Below are 14535 nucleotides of genomic sequence, written 5' to 3'. Positions count from 1 at the left end.
TTTTATTAGGTTGATTTTTCTTATCGAAGAAGAGCAGCAGCTCTCTGGGTAAAAGTGATTAATTAATCCTTCATTGGCCATGAATAGCAAATCATTTTTGGTAGTCTATAGTTTGACTTTTGACTTTGCTATGGTTTGACTTTGTATGGCATCCTTTACAATATGTAACCAGCTATGTATCTTTTCCTTCTTGGCTTCTGTGGTTCCTAACTTGCTTAAACAGTCTCTTATGTCCTCCAGTTACATAAACACACACTTACGTATTCTATTTTAGTGGTTTTTTAATTTTTTTTTGTTTTTTTTTTTTTGGCTGCATTGGGTCTTCGTTGCTGCGTGAGGGCTTTCTCTAGTTGCAGCAAGCGGGGGCTACTGTTCATTGCGGTGCATGGGCTTCTCATTGTGGTAGCTTCTATTGTTGTGGAGCATGGGCTCTAGGCATGCAAGCTTCCGTGGTTGTGGCACGCAGGCTCAGCAGTTGTGGCTCACGGGCTCTAGAGCGCAGGCTCAGTAGTTGTGGCGCATGGGCTTGGTTGCTCCACAGCATGTGGGATCTTCCTGGACCAGGGATCGAACCCAGGTCCCCTGCATTGAAGGGCAGATTCTTAACCCTGTGCCACCAGGGAAGTCCTCAATCTTTAGAACTTTGTGGGTCAGAGGGGATAAGTCAGTGTTATTCTAAAAAGAAAACTTACTATATGCTAAACATTATTAGGTAAACAAGCCCTTTTCCAATGAATTGAAACTGAAATGCTGTTGTTAGCACACGAACTTCCCATATACAGATGCAGCAAGCAAGCGGGGGCAGCCCCTTTCTGCAGACACCAAGTGGGCTGGCCAAGCCCCTCCTCCTCCAGAATGAACCAGCCTTCAACAGAAGCAAACCTTCTCCTGTGCTGGTTCCTTTGATGCCACAGAGGTGGAGCCTGTACCTGTTCTCTCCCCGGAGATCTTGGTGGAATGCCTAAATATACCCTGCAGGCCCCATACATTTGCTCACTGTGTTCCAGAGAAGCAGTCTGATGGAGTTGGGGGCAAAAGATGCCTTGTGGCCTCCATCTTCCTTGAATTCCCTCAGTAAATACATTAAACAAAAATTTTTATTGTGGTAAAATATACATAAAACTTACCATTTTCACCATTTTTAAGTGTACAATTCAATGACATTAAGTACATTCACACTGTTATGCAGCCATTACCACCATCTCAAAAACTTTTTCATCTTCCCCAAAACTCTGAATCCATTAAACAATAACTCCCCATTCCTACCCTCTGTACATGGCTTTTATTACTTACATAATACAGTATAGCATCAATGCTGAACAGCATGATTACATGCAATACATAAATATGAACTATTTGTACACATCTGCAGATTTAACTCAGAACTAAGGTACATAAAATTGAAAGCAAAACTAAGTGCGTTAAGAACAAAAGTGAGGGCGTGGAGTCAAGATGGTGGACTAGGAGGACTTGGAATTCGCGTCTCCACACGACCAAGGCACCTACCTGGCACTGGTGGGGGATCATGGACACCTAAGGGGACAGGAGGAACCACCAGTGACGGGGTCCTGAGCCTAGGCTCCGCCCCATGCTAAAACGTCACCCCCCCCAACTGCCTAGGTCCTGCCCCACCCTAAACCCTGCCACTGCCTAAGTTCCACCCCTGCCTAAACTCCGCCCCCATAGCCAAGGCTTTTTTTTTCTTCTTTCCTCTTTTACATTGGGGTTCTGTTTTACCTTGCTGATTCATTTATATTTTTATTTTTCCTAATAAATCTTTTATTTTTCTAATTTTATTTTATTCTTTATGCTTGGTTATTGTTCTCTACTTTTGGCTTGTTCCCCCCCTTCCCCTTTTTTTTCTTTTTTCTGTTTTGGTTTTATTTTACCTTGTTACAGTTGTTTCAATTGTATTTTTAGTTTTCCTAATCTATTTTTTATCTTTCTAATTTTATTTTGTTTTTTATTCTTTGATATTGTACTGCTCCTTTTTTTTTTTTTTTTTTTTTTTTTTTTTTTTGCCACAACACAAAGCTTGTGGGATTTGGTTCCCAGACCTGAGGTTGGGCCCAAGCTCCTGTGGTGGGAGCTCCGAGTCCAAAACGCTGGGCTAACAGAAAACCTCAGACCCCAGCGAATATCAATCAGAGTGAGGCCTCCCAGAGGTCCTAATCTCAGCACCAAGACCCAGCTCTGTCCAACTCCCTGCAAACTCCAGTGCTGGACGCCTCAGGCCAAACAACCAGTAAGACAGGAATACAGCCCCACCCATCAAAAAAAAAATGAAATGACAAAAAAATATGTTACAGATGAAAGCACAAGGTAAAAACCTATAAGACCAAATAAATGAAGATGAAATAGGCAACCTACCTGAAAAAGAATTCACAGTAGTGATAGTAAAGATGATCCAAAATCTCAAAAACAGAATGGAGAAAACAGAAGAAACATTAAACAAGGATCTAGAAGAACTAAGGAGCAAATAAACAGTGATGAACACACAATAAGTGAAATTAAAAATACTCTAGAAGGAATCAATAGCAGAATAACTGAGGCAGAAGAATGGATAAGTGAGCTGGAAGATAAAATGGTGGAAATAACTGCCAGGGAACAGAATAAAGAAAAAATAATGAAAAGAATTGAGGACAGTCTCAGAGACCTCTGGGACAACATTAAACACAGCAACATTCAAATTACAGGGGTCCCAGAAAAGGAAGAGAAAAAGAAAGGGACTGAGAAAATATTTGAAGAGCTTATAGTTGAAAACTTCCCTAACCTGGGAAAGGAAATAGTCAATCAAGTCCAGGAAGCACGGAGAGTCCCATACAGGATAAACCCTAAGAGAAACATGTCGAGACACATATTAATCAAGCTATCAAAAATTAAATACAAAGAAAAAATATTAAAAGCAGGAAGGGAAAAAAAACACATAACATACAAGGGAATCCCCATAAGGTTAACAGCTGATCTTTCAGCAGAAACTCTGTAAGCCAGAAGGGAGTGGCAGGACATATTTAAAGTGATGAAAGGGAAAAACCTACAACCAAGATTACTCTACCCAGCAAGGATCTCATTCAGATTCCACAGGGAAATTAAAACCTTTACAGACAAGTAAAACCTAAAAGAATTCAGCACCACCAAAGCAGCTTTACAACAAATGCTAAAGGAACTTCTCTAAGTGTGAAACACAAGAGAAGAAAAGGACCTACAAAAACAAACCCAAAATAATTAAGAAAGTGGTAATAGGAAAAAACATATCAATAATTACCTTAAATGTAAATGGATTAAATACTCCAACCAAAAGACACAGACTGCCTGAATGGATACAAAAACAAGACCCATATATATGCTGTCTGCAAGAGACCCACTTCAGACCTAGGGACACATACAGACTGAAAGTGAGGGGATGGAAAAAGATATTCCATGCAAATGGAAATCAAAAGAAAGCTGGAGTAGCAATTCTCATATCAGACAAAATAGACTTTAAACTAAAGACTATTACAAGAGACAAAGAAGGATACTACATAATGATCAAGGGATCAATCCAAGAAGAAGATATAACAACTGTAAATATTTATGCACCCAACATAGGAGCACCTCAGTACATAAGGCAAATGCTAACAGCCATAAAAGGGGAAATCGACAGTAACACAATCATAGTAGGGGACTTTAACACCCCACTTTCACCAATGGACAGATCATCCAAAATGAAAATAAATAAGGAAACACAAGCTTTAAATGACATATTAAAAAAGATGGACTTAACTGATATTTATAGGACATTCCATCCGAAAACAACAGAATACACTTTCTTCTCAAGTGCTTATGGAATATTCTCCAGGGTAGACCATATTGTGGGTCACAAATCAAGCCTTGGTAAATTTAAGAAAATTGAAATTGTATCAAGTATCTTTTCCGACCACAACGCTAAGAGACTAAATATCAATTACAGGAAAAAATCTGTAAAAAATACAAATACATGGAGGCTGAACAATATGCTACTAAATAACCAAGAGATCACTGAAGATATCAAAGAGGAAATCAAAAAATACCGAGAAACAAATAACAATGAAAACACGATGACCCAAAACCTATGGGATGCAGCAAAAGCAGTTCTAAGAGGGAAGTTTATAGCAATACAATCCTAACTCAAGAAACAAGAAAAATCTCAAATCAACAACCTAACCTTACACCTAAAGCAATTAGAGAAAGAAGGACAAAAAAACCCCGAAGGTAGCAGAAAGAAAGAAATCATAAAGATCAGATCAGAAATAAATGAAAAAGAAATGAAGGCAACAATAGCAAAGATCAATAAAACTAAAAGCTGGTTCTTTGAGAAGATAAACAAAATTGATAAACCATTAGCCAGACTCATCAAGAAAAAAAGGGAGAAGACTCAAATCAACAAAATTACAAATGAAAAAGGAGAAGTAACAACTGACACTGCAGAAATACAAAGGATCATGAGAGATTACTACAAGCAACTATATACCAATAAAATGGACAACCTGGAAGAAATGGACAAATTCTTAGAAAAGTACAACCTTCTGAGACTGAACCAGGAAGAAATAGAAAATATAAACGGACTAATCACAAGCACTGAAATTGAAACTGTGATCAATAATCTTCCAAAACACAAAAGCCCGTGACCAGATGGCTTCACAGGCGAATTCTATCAAACATTTATAGAAGAGGTAACACCTATCCTTCTCAAACCCTTCCAAATATAGCAGAGGGAGGAACACTCCCAAACTCATTATACGAGGCCACCATCACCCTGATACCAAAACCTGACAGAGGTGTCACAAAAAAAGAAAACTACAGCCCAAAATCACTGATGAACATAGATGCAAAATTCCTCAACAAAATACTAGCAAACAGAATCCAACAGCACATTAAAAGGATCATACACCATGATCAAGTGGGGTTTATCCCAGGAATGCAAGGATTCTTCAATATTTGCAAATCAATCAATGTGATATACCATATTAACAAACTGAAAGATAAAAACCATATGATAATCTCAATAGACACAGAAAAAGCTTCAGACAAAATTCAGCACCCATTTATGACAAAAACTCTCCAGAAAGTGGGCATAGAGGGGACCTACCTCAACATACTGAAGGCCATATATGACAAATCCACATCCAACATCATTCTCAATGGTGAAAAACTGAAACCATTTCCTCTAAGATCAGGAAGAAGAAAAGGTTGCGCAGTCTCACCACTATTATTCAACAAAGTTTTGGAAGTTTTAGCCACAGCAATCAGAGAAGAAAAAGAAATAAAAGGAATCCAAATCGGAAAAGAAGAAGTAAAACTGTCACTGAAGATGACATGATACTATACATAGAGAATCCTAAAGATGCTACCAGAAAACTGCTAGACCTAATCAATGAATTTGGTAGAGTAGCAGGATACAAAATTAATGCACAGAAATCTCTTGCATTCCTATACACTAATGATGAAAAATCTGAAAGAGAAATGAAGGAAACACTCCCATTTACCATTGCAACAAAAAGAATAAAATACCTAGGAATAAACCTACCTAAGGAGACAAAACACCTGTATGTAGAAAACTATAAGACACTAATGAAGGAAATTAAAGATGATACAAACAGATGGAGGGATACACCATGTTCTTGGATTGGAAGAATCAACATTGTGAAAATGACTATACTACCCAAGCAATCTACACATTCAGTGCAATCCCTATCACAATACCAATGGAGTTTTTCACAGAACTAGAGCAAAAACTTTCACAATTTGTATGGAAACACAAAAGGCCCTGAATAGCCAAAGCAATCTTGAGAAAGAAAAACGGAGCTGGCGGAATCAGGCTCCCTGATTTCAGACTATACTACAAAGCTACAGTAATCAAGACAATATGGTACTGGCACAAAAACAGAAATATAGATCAATGGAACAGGGTAGAAAGCTCAGAGATAAACCCATGCACATACGGTCACCTTATCTTTGATAAAGGAGGCAAGAGTATACGATGGAGAAAAGACAGCCTCTTCAGTAAGTGGTGCTGGGAAAACTGGACAGCTACATGGAAAAGCATGAAATTAGAACACTCCCTAACACCATACACAAAAATAAACTGAAAATGGATTAAAGACCTAAACGTAAGGCCAGACACTATAAAACTCTTAGAGGAAAACATAGGTAGAACACTCGATGACATAAATCACAGCAAGATTCTTTTTTGACCCACCTCCTAGAGAAATGGAAATAAAAACAAAAATAAACTAATGGGACCTAATGAAACTTAAAAGCTTTTGCACAACAAAGGAAACCATAAATAAGATGAAAAGACAACCCTCAGGAATGGGAGAAAATCTTTGCAAAGGAAGCAACTGACAAAGGATTAATCTCCAAAATATACAAGCAGCTCATGCAGCTCAATATCAAAAAAAGAAAACAACCCAATCCAAAAATGGGCAGAAGACCTAAATAGACATTTCTCCAAAGAAGATATACAGATTGCCAACAAACACATGAAAGGATGCTCAACATCACTAATCATTAGAGAAATGCAAATCAAAACTACAATGAGGGGGGACTTCCCTGGTGGTGCAGTGGTTAAGAATCCGCCTGCCAATGCAGGGTACATGGGTTCAATCCCTGGCCCAGGAAGATCCCACATGCTGCAGAGCAGCTAAGCCCGTGAGCCACAACTATCGAGTCTGCGCTCTGGAGCCGGCGAGCCACAACTACTGAGCCCGCGTGCCTAGAGCCCGTGCTCCACAACAAGAGAAGCCACTGCAACGTAGAGTAGCCCCTGCTCGCAGCAACTAGAGAAAGCTCACGCACAGCAAGGAAGACCCACTGCAGCCAAACATAAATAAATAAAATAAATCAATTTATTAAAAAAGAAAAAAAACTACAATGAGGTATCACCTCACACTGGTTAGAATGGCCATCACCAAAAAATCTACAAACAATAAATGCTGGAGAGGGTGTGGCAAAAAGGGAACGTAAATTGGTTGGGAATGTAAATTGATTCAGTCACTATGGAGAACAGTATGGAGGTTCCTTAAAAAACTAAAAATAGAACTACCATATGACCCAGCCATCCCACTACTGGGCATATACCCTGAGAAAACTACAATTCAAAAACAGTCATGTACCACAATGTTCACCGCAGCACTATATACAATAGCCAGGACATGGAAGCAACCTAAGTGTCCATCAACAGATGAATGGATAAAGAAGATGTGGCACATATATACAATGGAATATTATTCAGCCATAAAAAGAAACAAAATTGAGTTATTTGTAGTGAGGTGGATGGATCTAGAGTCTGTCATATAGAGTGAAGTAAGTCAGAAAGAGAAAAACAATTACCATATGCTAACACATATATATGGAATCTAAAAAAAATGGTTCTGATGAACCTAGGGGCAGGACAGGAATAAAGACACAGAGGTAGAGAATGGACTTGAGGACATGGGGAGGGGGAAGGGTAAGCTGGGACGAAGTGAGAGAGTGGCATGGACATATATACACTACCAAATGTAAAACCGATAGCTAGTGGGAAGCAGCAGCATAGCACAGGGAGATTAGTTCGGTGCTTTGTGACCACTTAGAGGGGTGGGATAGGGAGGGTGGGAGAGAGACGCAAAAGGGTTATATGTATGCATATAGCTGATCCACTTTGTTATACAGCAGAAACTAACACAGCATTGTAAAGCAATTATACTCCAATAAAGATGTTAAAAAAAAAAAAGAATAAAACAGAAAACTAGGACTGAACACTGCAATAAATCAGAAGTAGTGCCTCGAGTACACAGACTCTGACAACCAGCATTCCACTTTGTCTCTCTGAATTCATAAATTGAATCATACAATATTTGTCTTTTTGTGTCAGGCTTATTTCACTTAGCAAAATGTCTTCAAGGTTCATTTGTGTTGTGGCTTGTGTCTGAATTTCATCCCTTTTTAAGGCTCTATGGATATCGTACATTTTATTTATCTGTCAATGAACATTTGGGCTGCTTCCACCTCTTGGCTCTAGTGAAAAATGCTATGAACACTGGTGTACAAATATCTGCACAAGTCCCTGCTTTCAATTATTCTGTGTATATACCCAGAAGTGAAACTGCTGGATCATATGGTAATTCTATGAATTTTTTGAGGAACCATCATACTGTTTTCTACAGCAGCTCTATCACTTTACACTCCTACCACCAATGCACAAGGGTTCCAATTTCTCCACATCCTCATCAACACTTGTTATTTTCTATTTGTTTTGATAATGGCCAACCTAATGGGTATGAAGTGGTATCTCATTGTGGTTTTGATTTGCATTTCCATGATGATTAGTGATGCTGAGCATCTTTTCATGTGCTGGTTGGCCACCTGGAGAAACGTCTATTCAAATCCTTGGCCCACTTTTGAATTGGGTTGTTTTGCTGCTGAGTTATAGGAGTTCTTTATATATTCTGAATATTAATCCCTTATCGAGTATATGCTTTGCAAATATTTTCTCCCATTCTGTGGATTGCCTTTTCAATCTGTTGATAGTGTCCTTTGATGCACAAAACTTTTTAATTTTGATGACATCCAATTTTTCTATTTTTTCTCTTGTCAGTGCTTTGGTGTCATATTCAAGTTACTAAATGAATTTTAAAACTAAGAATATTTGTTTAGTTATAATAAAAGCTTTTTATCGTATGTCTATAAATATATGCTTATTTCATTGGTAAAGTCTATATATCAACTGTTTTATATATAATTTGCAAACTATAGATAGTGCCTATCCTGTCTTGTATTAATATGTTTTCAAATTAATAACTTGTTTTATAAATGATGAACTAGAACTTGCTGTGTCTACCTGGTAAGCGTTTTGAACAGAGCTTTAGAGTTCTCTCAGTTAATCCTCACAACTCTTCAAGACATTATCCCCTTCTCCATTTTATAGATCAGGAATCTGAGACTCAGATAAGCTGAGTAACCTGCCTAAGGCAACACAGCCAACAAACGGATGGCACTGGGGTTTAAACCTTGATCTGGTTGGCTCAAAAGCCAATGTTCATTCCACGCTGTCTCTCAAAATGTTCGAAAGGAAATATAAGTCTAGAGGATTCTGTGGAGGTTATAGCCCTTTATAAGAGAAAGGAATTAAACTTTTTAAGGTATTATGTGCCCAGGGCTTTATTTTACTTATTTTACAACAGCCTGTCTTCATTAAGTAAATCAAGAAATCATTCTTATATTTATCCTTAAGCTGAGAGTCATTGATTTTTTTAAAAAATAAGTAAACTTTTCCTTTTATGCAGCAAGATCATAAACCTGGTTAACACTAATACCAGATTAAGGAAAAGGCTGCACTCCTATGAAAAAATGGATAACAGAAGGCAGAAATAACATACAATGTATGAAAATATGTTTTATGACTTTAAAAAAATTGAGGGAGGGTAGGGCTTGGGGGGAGATAATAGACATTCTAGGGCTCTTTAATGCACTTGTGCTAAAGGACAGGCAATGAGGGAGGGCCATGAGGTCTTGTCCTCTCTGCCTCACCACCTCCAGACACCCCATAAGCAAGTGTCCAGCACCAGGGCTCCCCACACAGCACTCAACCCTGGCCACCAGGTCTTTCTCCCTCGAGAGCGAGTTCTCACATCTCCTCCTCCTCCCTTCGCACACAAAACCTATATAAAATTTCCATTACTGACGATGATATTTAGGGCCCATCCTTCAAATTTTCGACCTACATTCTAATACCCCCAAAATTTATGAAAGAAGACTGGCATCCTGATAATTAGAAATGGAAAAAAAAAAAACTGAAAATGTTTTCTGTTTGGATAAGAGACCTGCAAAGCATTTACAGTAAATATAAATCCCTGATCAAGAGTCACTTTGTTTTTGACAGGGTGGGGGGTGGAGGAGACCCTGGGCTTAGAGCAGGAATCCCCATGTCCACGTTACTGTGAGTGAAAGGACAGAGACCAAAAAGAAAAAGCTGAGAAGTGTAAGACGAGTTATCTGGATATCAGCATAGCTAGGAGTCCGCTACCTGTGGATTGATAGAAGCTGTACCCAGGCATTAAGTTCAAGCTGAAAGTTACCCTTGAGCTATCTGACATGCTAATGCCATACCACAGGACTCCTGAAGTTTTTTAAGACAGCCAACTGAATTACAAAAATATCTTTGTTTTTCAAGGCTTCAGTACCGTACTACTCACTGCCTACAGGAGCCAGTAAGGCTCTAGGTCAGTGATTCTCAATCCTGACTAAACACCAGACTCACCCAATGCTGGGCCACACCCCAGGAAACTGACACTTTCTCTGAGGTTGTGGTTCAGGAATTGGGTTTTTTAAAATTCCCCCAGGTGATTCTTATACACAAGTAGCGGAATCAAAGGATTCCCCAGAATCACCACTACTGACAGGCAAGAAAGCTAGAGGTTTACATAATGCCTGCCACTTCCAATTCTAGATTAAATGTCCATTTGGAAGACAAATGGTACAAATCATGTAAACAGTGTCTGTCTGTCTATCCCTCACGAGCAGACACACACATACTAATGTTGAAACTGGTGAGTTTGCCACTCAGCAGAGCTTTGAAGATGAGAACTCCTAGGTCTAAAAAGGAGGTGGGATGGGGAAAACTACTAATACTGTGAAATGATTAGGAGAATAATATCATAAAAAATACCAAAATCAGAATCTTCTGCTGAAAGAGAACTTACAGATCTAATAAGTGGTTTTCAAACTGTTCTATGGGCCTGCAGGCCCCTATTGATGTCTTCACTAATCAAAAAGAAAAAATAATAACAGTATAGTAAGTTGCTCATAAAGAAAGACATCCAGTGTTTGGAGCTAAGTGTTTCTCCTATTATCAGTATGAATAACGATGACGGTAAACAGTAGGGCTTTTCATTTTTTTAAGTATATATCTTTACTTGACAAAATGAACAGTCAGATACTGTGTATGGTAGCCCCACAATTCTTTGCTGATCCACAAAATTCCAATGTCTGGAAGTCACTGATCTAGCATTCAAATTACTTTTTTTTTTTTAAACATAAACTGAGACCCAAAAGTTTCTATAAACTCACACCTAATCAGTTGCAGACAGAGTAGCGATTAGACAGAGATCTCCAATCCTCCAGGTTCATGTTCTCCACTTTATTAGTAAAGTACCTCAGCCAAAGGCTTTTCCACCCTAAATACTGCAATTTACACTTTTACACCCCTCTTGAAAAGCAGGATTCAAATTTTAAGTGTATTATCAGGCGGTTAAAAGAATCCTATGGGGAATTCTTCTGTAATCTGAAGAAGTACCTATTTTTAAATGTTGGATTTTTCTAAAATAGGGATACACCTAAACAGTACCCCCTTGGCACTGCTTCACGTTTCTGGTGGAAAAAAGAGTACTGGATGCTGTTACCCTGTTTGGGGAAAAACGGGTCTAAGACCTGAGTTCTATTTATACAGATTTTAAAATCGGTATGTAATGTGAGCTTTCAAAAATCGACAAGAAGTAGATAAAGGACTGGCCATGAGTTGGCATAACTGTTGAAGATGGGAGTAACTGGGGGTTCAGGATACTATTCTCCCTACTTTTGTGTGTACTTGTTTTCTATACTAAAAGAAGTTTATTTGGTTTGAAGTGTCTGGGTTGAGTGGAATCCAGCCACCCAACCAAGGGACTTCCCGGCGAGGACGCCAGAAAAGCAGGAACAGTCAGCGTCCCCCGCCCACCAAAGGCGGGCTCTAACCTGTGGTTGCCAGGACAACCGCACAGCGCACACCTTCCATCAGCCGCCAGACCAGGCAAGACTGTCCGGCAAGCACGAAGTACTTCCCCATCCAGAGCTATAGGCGTCGCTCGGTCCTCTACGAAGGAGGCCCCAATCCGGGGCCCAAGCGCCCCCTAACCTCACCGCTACTCACCGGCCTCACTGTAGGCCAGGCGCAGCACCCTGCCCAGCGTGGAAAAGGCACACCTCGGCTGGCACAGCTCCTGGCCGGCGACTGCGAACACCTCCACCTTGCAACCGGCCGCCACGAACAGCGCATCGCGTCCCCCGCCGCAGAAGCGCTCAGGCTCCAACTTGCAGGGCACCACCTGCTGCGACCCGAACGGGTGCAGATTGTACAATTGCACCATCGCAGCAACCTGCCGCGGGCCGCCCGGCAGTGCCCGCTCCGGCCAGCCCGCCCCGCGGGGTACCCGGAGACCCCCTCGCGGGACGCGGAGGCTGGACCACTTCCGCGAGCGATTGAGCTGAGCGGAGTCACGTGAGTGCCAGGAGGCCCGCTAGCGGCTCGGATTCTTAAAGAGACCGCTACCGGGCGAGGGTGGAGCCGGAGGAGAGGTCGCGCCCGCCCCGCCCGGCCACCGCGGCGCCCCGCGGGCCCTTAGTTCTTTGGCCTTGGACCAGGCCTCTCAGTGCTGACCACGCCTCCGCGCCCAGGAGTTGCTGGGCACAGGGGTTACTGTGTCCTTCCCTTCGTCTTTTCACGTTACTGATTTGGGCCAGGCGAGATGTTTAGACCCTTGAGTACATTTAAACACTTGATCATCTGTTTCTTGTACCATTTTGTACTTGCTTCAGCCTGTGAGCTTCTGGAGAACAGGGCTGCAAAAACCGAAGTGGAGGGACTTCCCTGGTGGTCCAGTGGGTAAGACTACGTGCTCCCAATGCAGGGGGCCCGGGTTCCATCCCTGGTCAGGAACTAGATCCCACATGCATGCCACAACTAAGACCCAATGCACCGTACATAAATAAATATTTTTTAAAAAAACCAAAAAACTGAAGTGGAGTGCACACAGCTCATCTCCAGGCTAAACACACTGAAGAGTTGCTCAAAAGTACTGAAAATTTCAGAATTGTTTAGTTGGAAAGAGCAACGCCTAGAACATGCTTGGCCAAAAAAAATTTGCTGAAGAATTGTGGATGTCATCTAATGAACTCCAAATATTTGAGAAGATTAGTCCGAGCCCCAGAGGATAGATGCACTAGGGGTGAAATCCACTGGTTCTCACTCCAGTGCTCCTACAACTCTCCTCTAATCTGTATTCTGTACCTATTCCTGACATCTCAATGTGGAGCTCCTGGTTGCAAATTCCAATTAAAAAAAAAAAAAAAACAGATTTAGATGAAGCGGGTATTGGAGCTACTCTTTCCAATTCATCCAGAAAAAAATGTAAGTACAGTATGGATTGAGGGATGCTGTCTTCCTTTTGGCATGCAGGGAGAGAACTGAAAAGAGAAAGCAAAATTTCCTTTCGTCACCCTCATGAGCTCTTTCTTCTAAGAATTTACAGATTAGGTGCGATTGGATTGAAGTCAATTAAACTCTACCTCCATTTCCTAAACCCTCTAGATCAGGGGTCCCCCATCCCCAGGCTGCAGACCGGTACTGGTCCCCGACCTGTCAGGAACCAGGCCGCACAGCAGGAGGTGAGTGGCGGGCAAGCGAGCGAAGCTTCATCTGCTGCCCCCCATCGCTCCCATTACCGCCTGAACCATCCCCCCCAACTCAGTCCGTGGAAAAATTGTCTTCCACGAAACCGGTCCCTGGTGCCAAAAAGGTTGGGGACCGCTGCTCTAGATGAATAAAGTTACCCTAAGTAATATCCTCTCCTTCACCCAACCAATAGGGATTCTCTGGGAGACAACAGTTCACCAAACTCAGTGAGGCCAAGAAGTGGATAAGGAGGTTGCTCTGGTCAGCCCCAGCTGGGGCCGAAAACTCATAGAAGGCTCCTATTGAAAACAACCAGCCTAACACAGCCCGCAACTCATTCTTTTAGATACAACACTCATGAATACCCCCGTCTCCACCAATACCTGCCTTATGACCCTCTTTTGATTAATTTTCTGCTTCAAGCCTGAAAATGACAATTTCAGTACTAAATTAAAATTTCAAGACTAAAATTACAATTTTACTGTAATTTCACCTACATTAAAAATGTCTATTTTGGAGAAAGAAGTGAGATTTGCTCAAAGCCTGGAACACCAGTCCCTTCTAGAGATAGCCACTTCTCCCTTACACCTGCACCTGGCTCATCTAAGATTCTTAGGGACTAGACATGCCAGCCATGCCAGTCAAGGGAAGGTGGGGAATGTGCCTGGTTTCCGTGTTTGTCCATAGCTGTAAACAGGAGCTGTCTATTCCTGTTACAAATGCAGGGGCAGCAGTGGGCGTGTCATCATTTCCTTACGGGAGGCTACGTTAGTCTGCTAGGGCAGTCATAACAGAATACCACAGAATAGATGGCTTAAAAAACAAACTTTTTTTTTCACAGTTCTGGAGGCTTGAAGTCCAAGATCAAGGTGTCTGCAGTTCTGGTTTCTCCTAAGGTCTCTCTCCTTAGCTTGCAGATGGCCACTGTCTTAATCCACTTGGGCTGCGATAAGAAAATACCACCAACTGGGCAGCTTATAACAACAGAAATTTCTCACAGTCTGGAGGCTGGGAAGTCCGAGATCAAGGTGCATAGAATAGCTGGGTGAGGGTCCTCTTCAGGTTTGCAGACTGCTTACTTCTTGCTCTGTACTCACTTGCTGGAAAGG

The 14535-nt window shown here is 41.2% G+C and overlaps 1 protein-coding gene across 6 annotated transcripts in view; it reads right to left on the bottom strand.

Moving 5' to 3' along the window:
- HPS3 (HPS3 biogenesis of lysosomal organelles complex 2 subunit 1) overlaps window positions 1-12289 on the bottom strand; it is a 44744-nt gene extending 32455 nt beyond the window's left edge. For 2 of the 6 annotated variants that reach the window (XR_005019752.1, XM_036851353.1), the window contains exon 1: window positions 11906-12289. Coding sequence is in view for 4 of the 6 variants with exons in the window: in XM_036851353.1 (XP_036707248.1) it covers window positions 11906-12122 (217 nt within the window). In the remaining 2 variants the exon portion in view is untranslated. The remainder of the gene's footprint in view (window positions 1-11905) is intronic. The other 4 variants (XM_036851350.1, XM_036851352.1, XR_005019751.1 and 1 more) reach the window with 3 other exon arrangements.
- Window positions 12290-14535: the final 2246 nt, after the last annotated feature.

Source organism: Balaenoptera musculus, chromosome 4 (genome assembly GCF_009873245.2).
Source record: "Balaenoptera musculus isolate JJ_BM4_2016_0621 chromosome 4, mBalMus1.pri.v3, whole genome shotgun sequence".
NCBI classification, from domain to species: domain Eukaryota; kingdom Metazoa; phylum Chordata; class Mammalia; order Artiodactyla; family Balaenopteridae; genus Balaenoptera; species Balaenoptera musculus.
This window is presented reverse-complemented; position numbering and strand designations above follow the sequence as displayed.